Here is a 20,116-nt window from a genome sequence, read left to right as displayed (position 1 = left end):
AATAAAGTGAATGTGAAATATTAGGCCAATTGCATTGGCCTGGAAGACTCTTTTGTCCCCATTAGAGTTCAATGGTTTATTTTCTTTCTTTGCTGTCTCCCAGCCATTTGTTAATGTCCAGCAAACCTTCTTTCTTGTCTTTAATTTTTACTGTGTGATATATGTTCAAAATATCAAGTAATTGATATCCCTCCAGAGCAAGCACTCCTATTTTCTTGTGTCCATATCAAAATATTTTTTGTATGAGTACAAATTTTGAAGACTCATTCTCTTCTTTTTCCAGTTGTTACATTTAAAACAAATGGCCCCATCAGTTTTTGAGCTCAAAAGTCAGTATGACACAAATACATCCTTTTTCTTCTAAAAGCTTTTCAATCTTGTGCTGAAGAACCAAAGCCAATTGCTCTCTGATACTGCTGGAGAAGTTACCATCTTTAAACACCATGGTAACCTAGTTCTTTCACTACCCAGATTTAATTTCCAATTTGTATTGTCACAATGTGTTGCTTTTCTAAATTGCTTCTTTTTTTATTTTCAAATTTAGCCCACAATGTAGGCTAGTTTCACATCCAACAAGAAATATGGAGTCATCCTATTTTAGGTTAGAGCAACAGTAAATCACTTCAAGTGGAAAAGCTTTGGAGGTTTATAGCAAGTGGCGGTGTCTGTCTCAAAACTGTTTTTAAGATGCCACTGCTGGGCAGCAAGAGCCTTCTTACTCTAAAGTATCAAAGAGCTTTATAATAGAGCTCTTTAAAATACTTGGCACAACTCTTCCTTTTATGTGTAGCACAAGATTGTCTTGCATCCTCCTATTTGAGTTGGACAAAAAAATTTTCAGAGAGTAAATCTCCCAAAAAATATGCCCCCCCCCCTTTTTTTTTGCTTTGGAAGTAACACTTTTGAAATAAAATGTTTGCTCTTGAAACAAAATTCAAAGCCTTTCATTCAACCTGAAAGATATTTTTTTTTATTTGGCAAGAAAAACAATCTGTTTTGGGTCTGAAACAAACTGAATATTTTAAAGATTCCCCCCCAGTTCAGCTACAGAACAGAGAATGAATTATTTTGCTCAGTTCTACTCCTGTTGGGTGTATCCCTTACCATCTATGAGTAAGCTACTATAATTTATAAATATATAATATCATTCATCCCTTTCTGTCTTACTTTTAGTTTCAGTCTTGGCTCTTCTATGGTTCTTGCTGTCTCTGTTGATATTTGATTTGTCTTGTTTCACTGCTCTGAGGAGCAAAGTAGGATTCAGTAGTAAATGCTTAGGATTTTTATGATGAGCAAGTGCTCAGTTAAGATCCTCTGTTCGTTAGCAAAAGTCACGATCCCCAAGTGGTTGGATTAGGATTTTTAAGGTTGCATCAGCATCCTTCACAATTATTGGTCAATACCTTCACAGGTCTAGGTATTGACCAATAAAATACCTTTAGACTTGCATATGGAAGTGTATGACACCTGACTTCAGGAGAGGGTTTAATTTTAAAGGTGATCTGCAGGGTTGAAAAATTTACCAGGCACTTGCTAACCCAGCTAGCCAAATGAAGCTGCAAAAGATTGGAAGCGAAGGTCAGGTGCATGATACCCTTACTGGATCAGACCAATGATCTATCTGCCGAGTATCCTGTTTTTGATATTGGCCAGTACCTCAAACTACAGTGTGCAAAACCCCCATAATAAATAAACAAGGTGCCTATAAGAGAAAGTGTCTTCCTAATTTTCATTCTTGTGTTGTGATAGAAGGTAAATAAGAATACTTGACTGATCTTTTCATTAGTATTCATTATTTTGTATACCTCCCTCATGTCCCCTCTCTAAAAGATAAAGAATCTTAATATTCCTCTCTCTCTCTTTGTGGAAATCTTTTTTCCCCTGACTTTAATTGCATTTTTGAATCCCTTCTTAGTCTGTTTGTCTTTATGATGAGGTGTCTAGAACTAAACTCTGAGTTCAATCAGAGCGAAACATCCATTTATATAATGGCATGGTGTTGAAAATATCTTTATCCCATTCTTTATACATTTTAGTATCTTCTCTGCGTTTTTTTTTTTGAATGTGGGTGCACATTGAACAGATGTTTCCTTTTTTCTCCTGTCTTTCTGGCTGCTGAGTGGTTGTTAGTTGAATGTGGAGGTAAAGTAGTCCATTGCCAGTTGAGGCAAGTCTTCAACAGGTAGAATTAACAGCTAGTTTATTGACTCTGCTAAAATACTAATTTCTTCTTTGAGTAGTATCTCTAGGGGTGCTCCACTTCAGGCGCTCATGAATCTCTTGATCAGAGATTTTTCAGTTAGCAGTGTCCATTCAACCTGCATATGCACCCTTTGCCTCCTCATGCCAGACACCGAAGCTATGTAAGGGTGTGTGGTGTGAACCGCCTTCAGTTCCTTCTCAGCTGCCTCAGCCTGAGACTGAGCCTAGTTTGTCCAACTTGAGCCTGCCTTGGCTTCCTATATTTCTAATATTTGTATAATAAGAGCCCAGGAGCAGCTTCGGCAACAATGGCCTTAGCTACTGCTTCAGTACTGATCCCCTGTTTAGTACCGCAGGAGTTCAGATATACTAAGGACCTCTTGATAACAGATTGGTTTAACCAGAGTCTCCGCTCCTCATGGGTACCGAGGGTCTCTTGGTACCAAGACTCTGATCTCTGGACTACCGTCCTCAGTACCACAGGACTCTCCAATGAGGGTGCTCTTTGTTTGGATGAGATTGTGGGAGGAAGACAACTTCAGTTTTATCTTTTGTCCAGGCTTCTCCAGTGTATCCCTTCAGGAGCCCATTTTCTGAAAGTCAGAGGGAAAATTGGGCTTATTATCAATGGTAATGGAACCAACCCTGGATGCCATCTCTATTTCCTTATGCTCTCCTCTTCTTCCCCCCCCCCCCCCCCCCCCCCCCGGCTGCCTATCGGCGACAATTTACCAGACCACTGGTACCATATCATAGGGCGGCCAGAGTTGTATAGCCCTCTCCTCCCCAGCCAGCCCCCTGACAGGAGGAAATATTTGAGGAGCAGGAGGCTAGGGCAGATAAGGAGGCCACCTCTCAAATTCCTACTTCATCCTCACCTCTGGACAAGGTGGCTGTGGTTCCACCACCCTCCACAGCTGATTTTTTCCAGTAATTTCATGATCTCAAAGAATGACTGACACTTTTCAAATTCCTCTCGGAGGTATCAAGAATTCACAGCAAAAACTGATGGTTATCCTGCAATCAGCAACACCCCCAGAATAGTTACCCATCAATGAGGTACTCCTGGATCCAGCTATACTGCCGTGGCAGACACCTGACATTATTCTGCCCACATGTAAACGGGCAGATAAAAAGTATTATTGTCTTTTTGTTTTCCCACCTCCCACATCTAATTCTCTGATGGTGGATGTGGTAAATGAGCAGGGTAATCAGTATTTCAATAAGTCTACCCCATATGACAAGGACCAGAAAAGGCTGGATATCTTTGGGCCAAGGGCCTATTCTTCAGCATCCCTCCAGTTCAGGATTGTGATTATTGGCAGTCATGCCCACGTATAATTCTGCAAATTTATAATCGGTTCACAACTTTTATTGAGCATCTCCCACAAGATCATAGGGAGCAATTCCAGTCCATCATCTCAGAAAGACTGTTAGTGGCCATAACCACTCTTCAACATCCTTTGATGCTTCACACACTGCTACCAGTTGCATCTCTGATGGTGGTTATGCACAAGGCATCATGGTCATTTCTTGGGGTTTCCAAGAGAAGTACAGAACACCATGGAGGAGCTCCTCTTCAACAGTTACAAGCTGTTCTTGTAAACCACAGATGAGTTCTTGAACACTCTAACAAATTCTAGGGCTACTTTACAATCCCTGGGCACATATACACCTACAAATAAGAAAAGGTTCAGGAGGTCACAGACTACCCAGAGACTGCATCCTGCTCCATTTTCCAGGTCCCATAGATCCACCAAACACCCCAGAAAAAGACACAAGTTTCAGAGAAAGAGGGCTTCCCAACTGCCTTCCATGACCACCTAGCCATCTTTGAAGCAACATTTTTGATGGCTTGGTCAAGGGTTTGAATCTTCCCGCACTTTTGTATTCACAGCTGCTTCTACTAGCCCACCTCCCTGCACTTTGGAGACTGCCCTGCCTACTTCCAACATGCCTGGAGGTGGATCACTACGGATAAATAGGTCAGAGCATTGGGCTTCACGATACATTTTATATCACGTCCGCCCTCTCTCGTCCCTCAGAAGTCACCTCAAGTGGAGCGTCCACAGGGACAGTACTCAAAGAAAGTTACTCATTCTGCACAGAAATTGTGGTTCTTTGAGATGTGTCCCCCTATGCATGCTCCACTACCCACCCTCCTTCCCCTCTGCTTTGGACCGTTCCTTAGGGGTGTTTGGGTAGAGAAGGAACTGAGGGCAGCTCCCCCACACATCCTTATATTGCATGAGGAGGCATGGGCCAAATGGATGCTAACTGAAAATCTTCAATCAAGGGCTTGAGAGGTGTATGTGCTTCTAAAGTAGAGCCCCCAGAGGGATACACATCTTGAAGAACCACTGTTACTGCATAAAGTAAGTAACCTCTCTTTCTGCATTGTATGCTTCGCATTGCACCATATTCATATTTTGTTTTTCATGACTGTTGTATTCAATCCTAATAGTGTTTCATTATAGGTGGCCTTTCAAATGAGATTTTTAAGTGTTCTGTGCAGACTCGTTGTACCTGCACCGAAGCTAGAAATGGTAAACTATTTCCAGGTGGCAATGTTTTAATCTTTTAATTCAGAATATAAAGCTTTGAAGTATGACAGAAGTTTCAGGATAGACAATCTACAATGTCATTTGTATATCTGTTGCTTATTAAAGGTATTGCAATCAAGGAATCGGCAAAAGTTGTTGATCAAGCACAAAGGAGGGTTACGAAAGGTGTGGATGATTTAGACTTCTTTATTGGGGATGAAGCAATAGAAAAACCAACTTATGCAACAAAGGTATTAAAGGATAGTTCTTCTCTATGAATTTAATACTTCTAAAAAATCCACTGTAAAATAAATGGTTTCTCATTGATCCTTAACTGTAAAGAACTCTTTATTTTTCCATTTTTAACATGTACTTTTTAAAAGAAAATGATATTCAAATGTGATTTTAATATTCAACCAGTTCTGGTAACTTTCAAGACATTTTGTCGTCATTTGGAAAAAAGTATGTTAATTTTTTTCTTTGAAGTAACACTGGAGAGTGAAGCACATTTGTTTACTGTCTATTTTCCACCATAGATGAGTGCTTTAAAAAGACTTCAGAATTTCAAATGTATTAATCATTCTGCGGTAGGAAGACCTTATAGCACAGTGTTCTTACTGTGTAGTTTGTCGCCACTTTTAGTGAATTTTTTTTCCTGCACTTACAATCAATAAGATTTCTTCTTTTAAACTTTCCAAATATATACTGAGGCATCTGTTTTAACAGTGGCCTATCCGTCATGGTATAGTTGAAGACTGGGACTTGATGGAGAGGTTTATGGAGCAAGTTATCTTTAAATATCTAAGAGCAGAACCGGAAGATCATTACTTTCTTTTGGTGAGTACAAATTACTTCCTGTTTATGAAAGAATATGTAAGATTTTTGTGTTTATTACACAAAACCTTTTATGTAAATAAACCTTTAAGCTGTGCCACTTGTGTAGGAAGTTAAGTTATGTGCATTGGCTGAAGCCAGGCCGGTCTGGCTGCTTTTCCATATGTTGCTGCTTTATTTTTTGAGTTTTAAAAGCAAAGGAGTGTCTGATCTACAAACTCCTGTTCTTCCTTTATTTCTATTGCCCCAAACTTTCTCTGTTGCAACAGCTCTCCATTGAAGTGAATAGTGATGTCTTGGAAACTACATTTTAGGTAAGTATTTCTCCAGTGATGCAGTGTCAGTCTGTGCGCTGTGTTAATAACAGTTGTATTAAAATGGAACAATTACTGTATCATTTGGATGCAGTTGCTGAAAGTTTCATTTCAGTTGCCGTACTTTTTACAGAGCCTGTGGAAACATGGAGTGTAAATTTATTCAGTGGGATTTGTTTTGCAGCTTTGAGTAGTTCTAGACATTTTATGGTTGGATTTGGGGCAAGTTATGAACCTTCTTAATTCCTCACAACTGTTGCTGAAAGCTTTTTCTTGGATTTTGAGAATTGAATTTGCTGCACAATTAAGTTACAATTAACTTGTCAAGTTGCCCACAACTTCAGTCTTTTTTTACAAGACTCTTTTTTAAAAAGAAATGTCCAAATATAGAAGTTAAAAACATAGGACTGAAAAGAAGTTTCTGGATCATTAAGTTCAGTCCCATGCTATCACAGGCCTCCCTGTTATTTAATCCTGTTCATGAATTCATCAACCTCCATTTTAAACCTAACTAAGCAATTGTTCCCACTCCTCTTATTAGGAGGCAGTTCCAGAATCTCATTCCTCTGATGGTTAGAAACTTTCTTCTAATTTTCAGCTTAAATTTATTCGTGACCAATTTATAACTCTTATTTATAAAAAAAAGGTAAAGGCAGAAAATGGCTTTAGTATCACAACCATAGTTTGTTTCATGAATATAGAGCCTGAATCTGCATCCACTAACAAACCACATTGAATCTCATTGAAATCAGTGGCACTTCAATGAGGGTTGTAGGTTGAAGTCCATATTCCTCCTCTACTGGACCTGTAGTATATGCCTACACGAAAGCAACTGGTAGCAACAAATATTATGTTTATTTCTTTAAATATTCCTCACTCATATAACATTCAGAATGCATACTTTCAAAGAACAAAGAGAACTATAGTTTGTAATAAGTCCAAGTTCACTATAATAGCACATCATATGTACTGTGTCCCAGTCTCTTTTTAATATAATTCATTCCGATGGTAACAGACTATCTTTTTCAGTTATTGCCTTTTTGAGAAGAAAATAGAACATAATATCTTTGTTCAGTTAGATGAATGGCTGAGAAAAAATAGCCTTTTTGTAATTGGGGATATCAAAATACTTGGAATATACAACAGTCCTTTTTTTGGGTGATAGTGCTATATTCTGTCAATGGATACAATGTTGCAGTGAAATAACTGCCCAAGATAAGACGACACCAATATATCTTGGTAAATTGCAGCAAGAATTAATTTTCACATCACTTTGTGTTCCTGCATTGTCGCATAGAGTGGTATATCCCTATGGAGCTGTTTGCATTAGTCTTCCAGCCTTCATGGGAATTGACAGGTTTACTAAATTAAATAGTTTGCTTTTTAAAGCACAGTGTGAATTCCTGCTATTTGTACGCTGGGTAAATTATTAAGCTCACAACCTGAAAACTTTTCTTGGTGTGTTTTTAAAATCTGAATAAATGCAAGTATCAGATTTGAATTGATTTTTAAAAATCACTTCTGTCATACAGACTGAACCTCCACTAAATACTCCGGAAAATAGGGAATATACTGCTGAGATAATGTTTGAGTCGTTCAACGTTCCAGGGCTGTACATTGCTGTTCAGGTGAGAATGCAACTGTTAAGTGGAGGGAAGGAAGGATGATTTTTCTCAACTTTAATTTAAATAATCTTTAAACCCAATGAGAAAATTGTGCATAATTTTAGTGGTTTGAAGATGTTTTGGAGTTTGAATTTGGGTCAGAGTTTTTCATGGGGTGACTGGCTCAAATCCAGTCTAGTGGTCAAAAATACTTACTTCAGCTAGCAGCCAAATGATATTATGTAAAATTAACTGGTGGGTTCAACTCAGTTTGTGAAGGACAGGTTTCACATGAGAAAACACACCATAATAAGTAGCAATAAGCCAAGAACAGGAAGTTGTGTTTCATGTTTAGAGGTAGCTCTTCGGATGGGAGTACCTCTGTTTTGCAGAACTGCATTGCTGTATTTATGTGCTATGCCTATTCTGCGGCTAGAAAACATTAGGGACAGGAACTATCAATACTTTTTTTTGTTTGTTTTTTTTGTTTTTGAAAAGCTGTTTTATATAGATATTCCACCACTCCATTGTTACTTTCCAATACATAAATTGTACTAATGCACACAAATTAGTGAATTACATTGAAGATTATTCAGAGAGATTTGTAACTTGAGCTTTAGTGAAAAATTTTATTTTTAGAAAGCATTGATCTGTTTCCTTAGGAATTTTTGTTTTAGGAGCATGATATAGTTTAATTTGTTCAAGGAGATGGAACACAATAGCACTTAAGCAGATTCCCTTTAGAAATCAGTTTCAATTTTGTGATTATGCTTTTTACTACTGGACAAATTCTTTCTTCTATCCTGATGTATAATCAAATACGCAAATAACAAATATATAGGTACTAATTTGCCATTGGAGAACATCATACTGGCTCACATATAGGTTCATCTAGATTCCTTCACATTTTCTATTAGTTGTTCATCCACAGGTCTAGACCCATCCTCTTCCTCCAAAATATAAAGTATGTTCCACTTCTTTCATTCACACTTCCTTGGACAGATGTTTGTCTTAGTACTGTGTCAGGCAGCGATCTTGATATTCAAACATGCATTTACCATTCATTTGTATAATTGTGTAGACCTCTCCAAGTGGCACCTATCATCATATGGTTATTTTCTGCCAGTAGTGTCCTGCTCTCCAATTAGAACATTTAAAAAAAAAAAAATCTTCAGTGTGAGGAGTACAGAGGATGATGTGTTTTGTCTCCTAACAGTTTGAAGTTCATTTCCTCCAACAGTTCAGATAGAAATACAGTCTGATGTTCCTTGCTTGTGTAAATCACTTAAGTGGAGGTTCGAACAAGAATTGATGCTTAAACTTGCATCCTTCCATGAAATCAGTGGAACCATGCCAAAGGATCAACCAACAGAGGATCTAGCCCAGTGGTTTTCAACCTGGGGTCTACAGACTATGTCTCAGAGGTCCGTGAAAGATGGTTGTTACCTTAGAACAGTGGTTTTCAATCTGTGGTTCATGGACCCTTTGGGACCGCCTCCATTAGAAATTTTTTTAGGGGTCCACAAATGAAAAAAGGTGGAAAATCACTAATCTGCCCCTTAGTTTATAAGTGTATTTGCCTATAAAAGGAAACTAACTAAATGCCAAACTCTGATAATTCTAGTACTTCTGTTTAGAATGCAATACATCTTCAATTCCCTTTTCAGTACATGGTAATTTATGCTACAGTAGTGTCAAAACAAGATGTACTTGTTTCATTTCCATTGTGCTGTAAGGGAAAAAATAAGTGTTCAAATATTGAGGGCTTAGGTTATTTTGCTTCAGTTGTGTTTAAATAGACTTTGCTCACTTTGACTTTTTTTTGTATCTTCATTCAAAGGGTATAAAACATCAGCTGTAGAGGAACCTCAGTATAGGCTTTATGCATCAATGTAAAACTAAAGGTTCAAATTCTGCTTTCTCTTTTGCCAGGCTGTCCTTGCCTTAGCTGCATCTTGGACATCGAGACAGGTAGGGGAACGGACATTGACTGGCACAGTTATAGACAGTGGAGATGGTGTTACTCATGTCATTCCTGTGGTAAGTATCAAAATATCAAAGCCGCATAATGTAATGCTATATCACACATTGTAACCTTGCTGAAGTGAACATTGATATGGGAGGTGGCTTTTGTTGTAGTTAAAACATGATAGTTATTGAATGACCTCTGGCAACTCTCACCTGCAGCCCTCCTATGCTAAGGTGCTGAGAACTGCAGAGCACTCTCATTTCCTCATTAAAAGTCAGTGTGTGTTCAGTGTCCTCAGAAGCTCACAGAACTTGGCCCTCACTGGGAATCAATTTTGTCATCTGTAAACTAAAACCCTAATATTCATGTACATCAAATGTTTCATATTGAGGTCAGAGTTTTCACTTATCTAAACTGTTAAATCAGAAAAATGACAGTTCTAGTGTACTATCATACAGCAATGATCATACAGGTAGGAAAATTCCCACATGTCTCAAATAATAAAGTTGGTTAACAGACTTATAAGATCTTCTATAAGACCTTAAAAATAGAACATATAATTTGTTTTATTTTATAACTAATGTATAATTTTATTAAATGTCAAAGTATTGTTTTTACTGTAGGCATGCAATGCAATTTACAGAATTGCACACTGAAAATTTTATAATTGGAATATATACTAGTTTTCTTCTCCAGATGAATGGAAATACATCTCTTTGCATAGCTGTCTTTGAGGAGAAAATGGGTTTCTGGTGTTTGTAGGACCAGTCTTACAAAATAAAGAACTATGTAAATGAGCTTACTAATTGTAAATTAACAATTAGTAAGCTCATTTACTTGATTCATTATATTGGAAAGTTACATTGGTTGTGATCTAAATGTGCTTTACAGTTTTTCTTCTCAGCTCAGTGAAAAATACTATGTAAAATATTTCAGATTAGACTCCGATTAGAGATGGTGTTTTTTTGCTAAGGCTTATTAAATCACTGAAATTTCAACTCTTGTAATGGTAAGTTAGGTTATTTTTATTATGCTTAATGGGTTTTAAATGGCTATGAAAAGACAGCAGAACTTTCTTATTATTTTAACTGAAATAGATGAACGGGTTGTACGTAATTTTTTTTTTTGGTATCACTTGAACAGTTAAGAAACTCCTTTGTAAATATATCGTCCCCTATTTCCAACATTTTTCAACCTTTAGCATACTGAAGCAAATACCCATGATGTAGGCTTGGACAGCCAGCCAATTGACTGGTCAGCTGAGTCTTGTCAAATATTCCGTCAAAACTGCCCTGATGTAGGCAGCAGCTGCTTTTTTGGGTGCATGCGGGTGTCATCTGTTAGCCTACTGAACTGTCTTGATCACTCACTTCTGTAATTCTTTCACTTTTCTTTAGAACTTCATTTCATTGTTTCCCAATTTTCTGAGTTGAAATAACTTGGTTAAAAGTACTTTTTATGTGTGTAATTAGGCCTAAGTATCTATCTTAGGCTAAGTCTATTGGCGACCATAAAGTCTTACTCTTTTTTTTTTTTGGTTACTGTTCTAAGAAATTAGTGCTTTAAAGTATTTGACAGTTTTCACACTTTTTATTTGATCAGTCAGTTGACTAATTATTTTTGGACTGGTCAAATGCCCATCTATACTGTGATGTAATGCAATAGATGAAGCACTAAAAATGTAAGTAGATAAAAAGGAATTGATAGATGAAAATGTAGTCTCCGCAATGGGACAGACATACATGTGAATATTCATTTTGATCATTTTTAGTTAAAAATACACATTTTAAGTATGGGTTTGCTACTTACAAAATGTTTTAGCTCATTATTAAAATTTCAGAGATAATGCAGAACTTGAAATAGTTAAGACATTCCAAATATTTTAAATACTGTAAAGAATACTGAATATGCTGTACAAACAGTATATCTGATAAAGAATAATTTAGTCTTCTGGTTTGATCTTCCTTTTTAAAGGTTGAGGAATCTAATCTCCTGTTAAAACATATGCAATCTACAAATTAATCCTCATGAACACTAATATCCTATCGCTTATGATAGAATTAAACACCTGCCTCCCCTTTCCTTCTTTGTCAGGTGAGGATAGGGAGGGTGGAATCATAGGAGATTAGGGTTGGAAGAGACCTCAGGAGGACATCTTGTCCAACCCCCTGCTCAAAGCAGGACCAACACCAACTAAATCTTCCCAGCCAGGGCTTTATCAAGTCGGACCTTAAAAACCTCTAAGGATGGAGATTCCACCACCTCCCTAGGTAACCCATTCCAGTGCTTCACCACCTTCCTAGTGAAATAGTGTTTCCTAATATCCAACCTAGACCACCCCCACTGCAACTTGAGACCATTGCTCCTTGTTCTGTCATCTGCCAGCACTGAGAACAACTGAGCTCCATCTTCTTTGGAATCCCCCCCCCCCCTTCCAGGTAGTTAAAGGCTGTTTTCAAATTCCCCCTCACTCTTCTCTTCTGCAGACTAAACAAACCCAGTTCCCTGAGCCTCTCTTCATAAGACATGTGCCCTAGTCCCCAGTCATTTTCGTTGCCCTCCCCTGACTTTCTCCAATTTGTCCACATCCTTTCTGTAGTCGGGGGCCCAAAACTGGACGCAATACTCCAGATGTGGCCTCACTAGTGCAGAATAGAAGGGAATAATCACTTCCCTCGATCTGCTGGCAATGCTCCTACTAATGCAGCCCAATATACCGTTAGCCTTCTTGGCAACAAGGGCACACTGCTGACTCGTATCCAGCTTCTCATCCACTGTAATCCCCAGGTCCTTTTCTGCAGAACTGCTGCTTAGCCAGTTGGTCCCCAGGCTGTAGTGGTACATGGGATTCTTCCGTCCTAAGTGCAGGACTCTGCATTTGTCCTTGTTGAACCTCATCGGATTTATTTTGGCCCAATCCTCCAATTTGTCTAGGTCACTCTTGACCCTATCCCAACCCTCCAGCATATCTACCTCTTCCCCCTTGCTTAGTGTCATCTGCAAACTTGCTGAGGGTACAATCCATCCCATCATCCAGATCATTAATGGAGATGTTGAACAAAAGCAGCCCCAGGACCGACCCCTGGGGTACTCCCCTTGCTGAATGAAAAATGATAAAAATGGTGGACTGATGTGATGTGCTAAATGCCATTTTGATCACTTTGCTGGACTTTACTGGTCTCCTCCTCTCATCTCTTTTGCCTGTATAGATTGTAAACTCTTGCATACTTAAGTGCCTACAACTCTTGTGTGCTATTGAACAGTAATGGGTGAGAGAATGCCTCCCATCATTCAATGGCACTCACTTTATCTGACTTAAGGAGCAAATAGAGAGTAAGAAGTTTACTTTAAAGTGCTGACAGAATGGACATGTCTGGTCTCTGTTGCCTGTAAGAATGGTAACCAAATGCAAGGCCTCAGAAATGGAGAGTAAAGAGCTATGAATAATGGGAATGTCCTCGGGACTCCATCAAGGGTACAAGATTATAAGAGGGCTTGTGTGTGTAAGTGTAACTCTGATAAATCTGAATTGTGGTAGTGAAGGATCCAATCATGTAAGGATGTGACTAAGCATTTTCAGAATCACACTCTATATGCTTCAATAAGTAACTATTTTTTTCTGAAGCTGATGGAAGGCATTTTTTTCTCCTTCTCCAAATTAATGTTACTTCCAGGCTGAAGGCTATGTGATTGGCAGCTGTATCAAACATATTCCAATTGCAGGACGAGATATAACATACTTCATTCAGCAACTGCTGAGAGAGCGAGAAGTAGGAATTCCTCCTGAGCAATCCTTGGAAACCGCTAAAGCCGTGAAGGTAAAATGAGAATTCATGAATGGCAGTTATACCATAATATACATTTATATTAAAATCGTATTAAAAATAACTCCCTTCTTAATGATGCTCTTTTTCTAAATGAGACTATAAATGTTATTTAAATACCTAAAATATAACATGATATTAATATACCAATGTCCATCTATAATCATCTTTTCCCCTGATAGTAACTATTGTAATACTTAACTGGAAACTCTCCTGGTGCTATCTGTAAAACGAAAAGCTATAATTGCTTATCTTTTTTTGATTCACACAATGCACAGTCAACCTGTGGAACTTGTTGCAAGGGGATATTGTGAAGACCAACACTATAACTATAAATTATTTAATTTCATGGAGGATAGGTCCATCAATGGCTATTAGCCAAGATGGTCAGGGATGCAACCCCATGCTCTGACTGCCCCTAAGACTCTGAAGATGGGACTGGACAACAGGGAATGGATCACTCAATAATTGCCCTCTGACGAATCTGGCATTGGCCACTGTCTGAAGTCAGGATACTAATCCAATATGGCCTTTCTTATGTCCTTATGACTTTTCTGCATAGGTAGCTGTCTTTTTTTTTTTCCTGCAGTACTAATCTGTTATAACTGATCCACTGAAGGATGTTAATCTATGAAATACATTATACCTTTAATACTCCTTTTTTTCATTACCATAGAATTTGAGGGGAAAAATGGAATCAAAACCAACTTGCTCCCAGTAATGCATAGAAATGATTTGTAGAAGCAGAGTTTATTATTTAATTATACATAGTGTCAGCTGAACCTTTTTTGGAGGGAGCGGGGGGGTACTCTACTATGTAGCTACTTACCAGCTTCCAACTCTTTCCGAGAGCCTGAATCTTTTTTTTAAGGAGCCTTATTTGTACTATATTTAATTGGGTTCAAACGGTTCCATATTGTAAGTACATACCATCATTTTCCTACTATTTTGGGGAAGATTTCTACAAATGTGTGTATTTAATTTTCAGGAGCGCTTTAGTTATGTCTGCCCTGATTTAGTAAAAGAATTTAACAAGTATGACACAGATGGTACAAAATGGATTAAACAGTATACTGGAATCAATGCAATCTCAAAAAAAGAATTCACCATTGATGTTGGCTATGAGAGATTCCTGGGGCCGGAGATCTTCTTTCATCCTGAGGTAAGTTGTTGTGAATTATAATGGTCTTCAGATTTTTTTCAATTCAAGCTGTAGAACAGCAGTTTAAAATTGGTACACTAAAATCTAAATGCATTTGAAAGATGTGAAAACTTGCCTATCTCAGTTTATATTTTAAAGTAGATAATTGCTGCTGTAAAAAGCGAGTGAGTTTTACTTCTTGCTATTGGGGAACCTTTCAGTATACAAATTAAAGCACTCGAGCAGACACAAACAGTACACCCTAGAATGTTTTAAAGAATTGTTTTGCTAATATGGGTTATTGGTCCTCTTCTTCATCTTGCTAAGCATTTATCTTTTAAATTTCTTCTTACCCATCGTGCATGGTTCTGTCCAGTCATTTAAAATACCAATTTTAATTAATGTTCCCTCTCACTTTCAATTCTGTGCCACTAGTCCTGTTTTCAGGGTCATTTTAGAAAAAGCAGATAGGAATAACTCTACCTATTTCTTCCTCAGTCCCTTCTTTCTTTCTTCTGTTGTCATGGCCACTTCCTCATTCTGAGTTAAACTGTGCGCTTCAGTACTGAGCATCTGAGAAGGGTGGGAGGTCTCTGAACTGTTGCTAAAGAATCGTTAAAGTTACAAAAGCAGTACAAGAGAACAATTGGCAAAATGGGGAAAAAAATCTAATCACTTTTCTTTTCTTTTTTTAACCTTTTACTAAATGGCCATTGAAATAAATACTCAGGTTTCTGTTTCCAGTATTGGTTAATGGTTGGACATGTAGTGCAATAAGATGGCTTGCTTCATTTATTTTCTCCCATCTTCTGTTTGGTATAAACTGTGCAGCATTTGACTTCACCGTTTCTCATTTGTGAATGAGAGGGGGAAGGGGGAAAACCCTCAGAAAATCCTTCCTATTACTCCTGCATGTACTAACACTGTTTTTTCAATTAAGGACATGTCTGGGATTAATCTTGAATTTCTCTCTCTCTCTCTCTCTCTCTCTCTCTCTCTCTCTCTCTCTATTACATGTTGATCTCAAGTACTCCGACTCCCTACTACTAATGAGCTTTCTTGTCTTTCAAGTTTAATTGTGTTCTTACTTTTCTCACTTTCCTGGGATCTCCTGAGTAACCTGCATACACATAGTAGGTCAAGAAAAAGGGTTTTGCTTCTAAAACCCAGAAAAGAATTACTGCTGTTTCAAATTGCACTCTGATTCTTTTTCGAATTAAAAGTGCAAGATTTTTGAAGTATGTTGGTTTAAAATCGTGATATTAGTTACCTAATGACTGCTGGTTTTTATATCCAATTTGACTTCTGATTTTAGTTTGCTAATCCTGACTTCACACAACCCATTTCAGAAGTAGTAGATGAAGTTATTCAGAATTGTCCTATTGATGTTAGACGTCCTTTGTATAAGGTCAGTAACAGTGAAGTTATTTTAAAATAGTTTTTTGTTTCAGTGGGGTCCAAACATGCATGTTCTTTACTAGATATAGATGTCATCTTTTTATACAGTTAGTGGTAGATTTTGATTAAAAGCAAACTGCACTGTCATTGGGTCTAACATACAGAAGAGCACTCGGAGTGAAGAAATTTTCACTAACTGTTTAATTTTAACCAGAATTGCAATTTGAACATTTTAATCTATTTTAATCTTTCGGTACTGTAATATTGTTTTAAAAAAAGGAGGAGGAAAACGGTTAAAAATGGGGGGGAAAAGTTGAGGGAAAGAAAAGATGATGGTAGGGATCAAAGGGAATTTTAAACCTTTTTTGTAAACAATTTACCTTTCTTCAGAGTAACAGCCCAAATTATGTGTGGTACTTCATCTAACCTTTTAAAATTTGAATAATTTAAAACATTCTGTGTAATGTCAAATTGGTGACCATAGGTTGAATATCCATGTCCAGGGCTGAATAAATAATGAGGAGCTAACTTTTAGAAGTGACTAGTAATTCTTGATGCCTCAATTTTGGGTGCCCACATAGACACCCTAAAGAGGTCTGATATTCAGACATGCCAAGTATCCAACTTCTCTCCCACAGAGTACCCAAAAATGGAGGCCCCTGAAATCACTAATCGGTCAAAAATTTAGGTCTGAGTCCTTGTAAACAGGAAGCCCCCTTAATATAATTATAAGCAGCATCTGTCTTCACTCTTATGTCCAAGACTAATATCTAACTTTTGATAGTCTTAAAATTACTTAATGACCTATTTCTAATCTATATGCATATTCCTTATAGAATATTGTCCTCTCTGGAGGTTCGACCATGTTCAGGGACTTTGGTCGCCGTTTACAACGAGATTTGAAAAGAACTGTTGATGCCCGACTGAAACTCAGTGAGGAACTGAGTGGTGGCAGACTGAAGGTTTGTTTCCTTAGCCAATACATTAAACTAGTGTTCATGACTCTTGTATATCTTTTTTTTTTTTTTTTTTTTTTTTTTTTTTACTGGAAATTCTAGGTCTTAAGTAACAAGAAATTACTGCAATGACACTCTTCTGTTTGTGTTGTCATTTTGAACTAAAGTTGATTCTTCTTTTATATAAAGGTCTTCTAGATTATTTTAACAAGGATTAATCTACTGTAATGGGCTCTTGAGAATAATCTCAACACAAGTATTGTGTAATAGAGTGCTATGGTGCTGCTTCCCTTGCTTCACAGCTGGGCTGCCCATCCCTTGCTGCACTCATGAGCTGTAGAAATCTCAGGGTATGTCTACACTGCAATTAGACACCCGCGGCTGGCTGGTGCCAGCTGACTTGGGCTTCTGGGGCTCAGGCTAAGGGGGCTGTTTAACTGCAGAGTAGATGTTAGGACTTGGGCTGCAGACCAAGATCTGGGACCCTCACACCTTGCAGGTCCTATGTCCCCATGGCACTGTTGCTTTAATGTCCTAGTGCATCCATTCAATCATTGAAGCCTCAGCATAGATACAGGACTCCATCCCAGACTACCTACCTAGGCCCTTTGTTTTCTCCAATAGTAAATCAATTATTGAAAAATCAAAACACATCAGACTTGCTTATTGCATCACCTTAAATAACACTATTAGTAGTTGCAAACAGTAACCTTTCAAAATGATGTAACTTATCTGCAGTGATTGCTTGAAACGCTCGCAGAACCACAGCACCTCGCTTCCCTCCAATAAATCTCTTTCCCTCACACACATCTTATTTCCTCAGGTTACCTAAATTTACGGGTTACGCTAAATTTCAATCAACTTCATTCACTCTCACCCAACACGCACTCACGACGCACCCAAATATACCCATCGTTATCAAACTACATCATACACACTATTTCCTGTAACACCAATACTCCAGACAGTGAGGAAACATCCATTTCTAACCACTCAAAGTTTTGGTGTGACAATTTCTGTTTTGTGTGAATATAGAGAGGAAGACGCTTCTTTGTGGGTGATCCAATTTAGAAAAGGAAAAGTTATGGCTGTAGATTGCAAAGTGATGACACACATCTGAGATAGGAATTTCATGGTTTTTATTGTGTTTATGTAGGTGGAATCACCACATGAAATTTTAAAAATTAACTTTTTAAAAATAGTTTTTATTTGGAAGAATAGTAGGTGTGTGGTAGTTGTGTAAATATAGCATAGTGCACATATACATGCTGTGTTTAAGAAATGATTTAATTATGAATACTAAATTTAGATCTGTAAAGAAAAATGTAAACTCGAGTGTTGTTAGTAATAAGTTTTAATTGTATTCATTTTGTTTTCCTTTGTAGCCCAAACCTATTGATGTACAAGTCATTACTCATCATATGCAAAGATATGCAGTTTGGTTTGGAGGATCAATGTTGGCTTCCACAGTAAGTTGGCTATAAAACTTAACATGGTTCAGTCATTCTAGGTACACTTTGGAATTCTATTCTGTCCTTGATGCACATTCATAACTCCTACTGATGTGTTTTGGGGAGGCACATATAAACCCCTTTGAGTGTAATGAAGACTTTAGAGATTTAAAGGAGCAAATGACAACCAAGTGTCATGAAATGTATTTGTTTATAATAGTTACACGATTCTGAATGAGTATTCTTATTGAATACTATATTTGGCTTTATGGCAAAATGTGATGTCTGTTGTATGGATTTGTTTAGCAGTAATTCAGAATGAAGTATAGAGGTTACCAAATTCAATAAACCTTTGTTTTCCTAGTTATTATTGAGATTTACATATAGTTGAAATGCCAGCAGAGCATCTGATTTTTTTGTTTTCCTCTTTTCCAGCCCGAGTTCTACCAAGTATGCCACACCAAAAAAGATTATGAAGAGATTGGTCCTAGCATCTGTCGTCACAACCCAGTGTTTGGAGTCATGTCTTAAGACTGACCTCAGAGGGGTCAGGGCAAGGGAAGGGGGGAAAAGAGGGTCTTTCTGATTATTTGTTTGTCTGGAGGGCGGGTATTAAGATAACAAACATGACTTGACAATAAGAAAAAGCCCAAACACAATTAAACAGGAATATTTTAATAAGTGTCTCAATATGCGGATATAGTGGAAAGCCAAAATAATTAAAAGTGTTTTTCTTTAGATTGAATATTTGAACCTGTGCGTAACAAAACAAAGATGTGGGTTTTAGTTCTTTCTGTGCCCTGATATTTTGTATATTAATGAATTATCCAAGATTTGATGGGATTTGACGGTGTGTAGATAGTCAGCTCTCTAATGCTTCAATTGTACTCTTACATGTGTACAACGCAAAAACTTGTTTATATTTCATACTTTTTTATACTTTGAGGAAAAATATCAATTAAAGAAAAACTGTAATATTTGAGGAAAAAATACCAGTGACCAACTTAATGGTAAATTAAAAAAAATATATATATTGGGCACATGAAGCTTACTCATGTGACTCTAGTTATTGCAAATTATGACCAGTCTAAGTCCTGGGTTCCAACTTTGCAAGTGCTTTTGGAACAAAGAAGCTAGTATCTTGGGTTAACCGATGCCTGCTAGTGCTTTCTGATTACTCGGTGCATTTTCATTCTATTTCTTGCTTAAAAAAACAAAAGTAAAGACAAGACTGTTGGACCAGTATTGCAGTTCCTTAGTTTCATTTCTAATTAAAAAACAAATAATCCGATTATCAAAAGTGGTATATTTTAAAGCCTAACACCATTCCAATAAAGGCACAACATCTCTTTTTATATTTGTGTGAGGCTTTGTTGATCACATTGCACAAAGTCTTCATACACTCCTCAGCTGGTTTGCAAGATAGAGATCACTATGTGCATTGCTCAAACTAAAGTGAAATTTTTAGAACTGAAATTTGTGTGGCGTCATCTAAATTAATCAGTCTATACAGCTCAGTATTTGGTTTTATTCATCTCCATAGCTTATTGCTACATTTTTTTCATTTCAGTTCCTGTGGTGTTTTGCAGGAGACAGCATTGCCTTTTTTCAATTTTCGTAGCTTATGAGCAAAAATAAAGTGAAGCGCAAGTTTTTCTTATAGTTTCTAGAAAGAAGTTGGATGAATTTAATGTGATCATCTCCAATTTCTGTTAATGTTTGAACACAGAAAATACAGGGAAATCTTTCTAAAGAATGTGCAGCAGGAGATTTTTCTGCTGGACTCAAACTTAGTTAAACCAGTTTACACAGAAGACCACAAGAGGGAGATATTTTACTTGATTTCCCCCCCCTCCCCCTCCCGAAATGAAAAATGGAGA

At 37.4% G+C, this 20,116-nt stretch overlaps 1 protein-coding gene across 1 annotated transcript in view; it reads left to right on the top strand.

The window, feature by feature from the left end:
• The window catches only part of ACTR3 (actin related protein 3), a 48,339-nt gene extending 28,858 nt beyond the window's left edge, over nucleotides 1–19,481 (top strand). The window contains exons 3-12 of the mRNA XM_038421992.2: nucleotides 4,872–4,996; nucleotides 5,472–5,582; nucleotides 7,426–7,521; nucleotides 9,430–9,537; nucleotides 13,141–13,284; nucleotides 14,279–14,452; nucleotides 15,747–15,839; nucleotides 16,666–16,791; nucleotides 18,171–18,254; nucleotides 18,672–19,481. Coding sequence (XP_038277920.1) covers nucleotides 4,872–4,996; nucleotides 5,472–5,582; nucleotides 7,426–7,521; nucleotides 9,430–9,537; nucleotides 13,141–13,284; nucleotides 14,279–14,452; nucleotides 15,747–15,839; nucleotides 16,666–16,791; nucleotides 18,171–18,254; nucleotides 18,672–18,767 — 1,157 coding nt within the window. The 3' untranslated portion in view covers nucleotides 18,768–19,481. The remainder of the gene's footprint in view (nucleotides 1–4,871; nucleotides 4,997–5,471; nucleotides 5,583–7,425; nucleotides 7,522–9,429; nucleotides 9,538–13,140; nucleotides 13,285–14,278; nucleotides 14,453–15,746; nucleotides 15,840–16,665; nucleotides 16,792–18,170; nucleotides 18,255–18,671) is intronic.
• The last annotated feature ends 635 nt before the right edge of the window (nucleotides 19,482–20,116 follow it).

This window comes from Dermochelys coriacea, chromosome 11 (genome assembly GCF_009764565.3).
Source record: "Dermochelys coriacea isolate rDerCor1 chromosome 11, rDerCor1.pri.v4, whole genome shotgun sequence".
NCBI lineage: Eukaryota > Metazoa > Chordata > Testudines > Dermochelyidae > Dermochelys > Dermochelys coriacea.
Note: the sequence above shows the minus strand (reverse complement) of the source record. Positions and strands in the feature narration are given on the sequence as shown.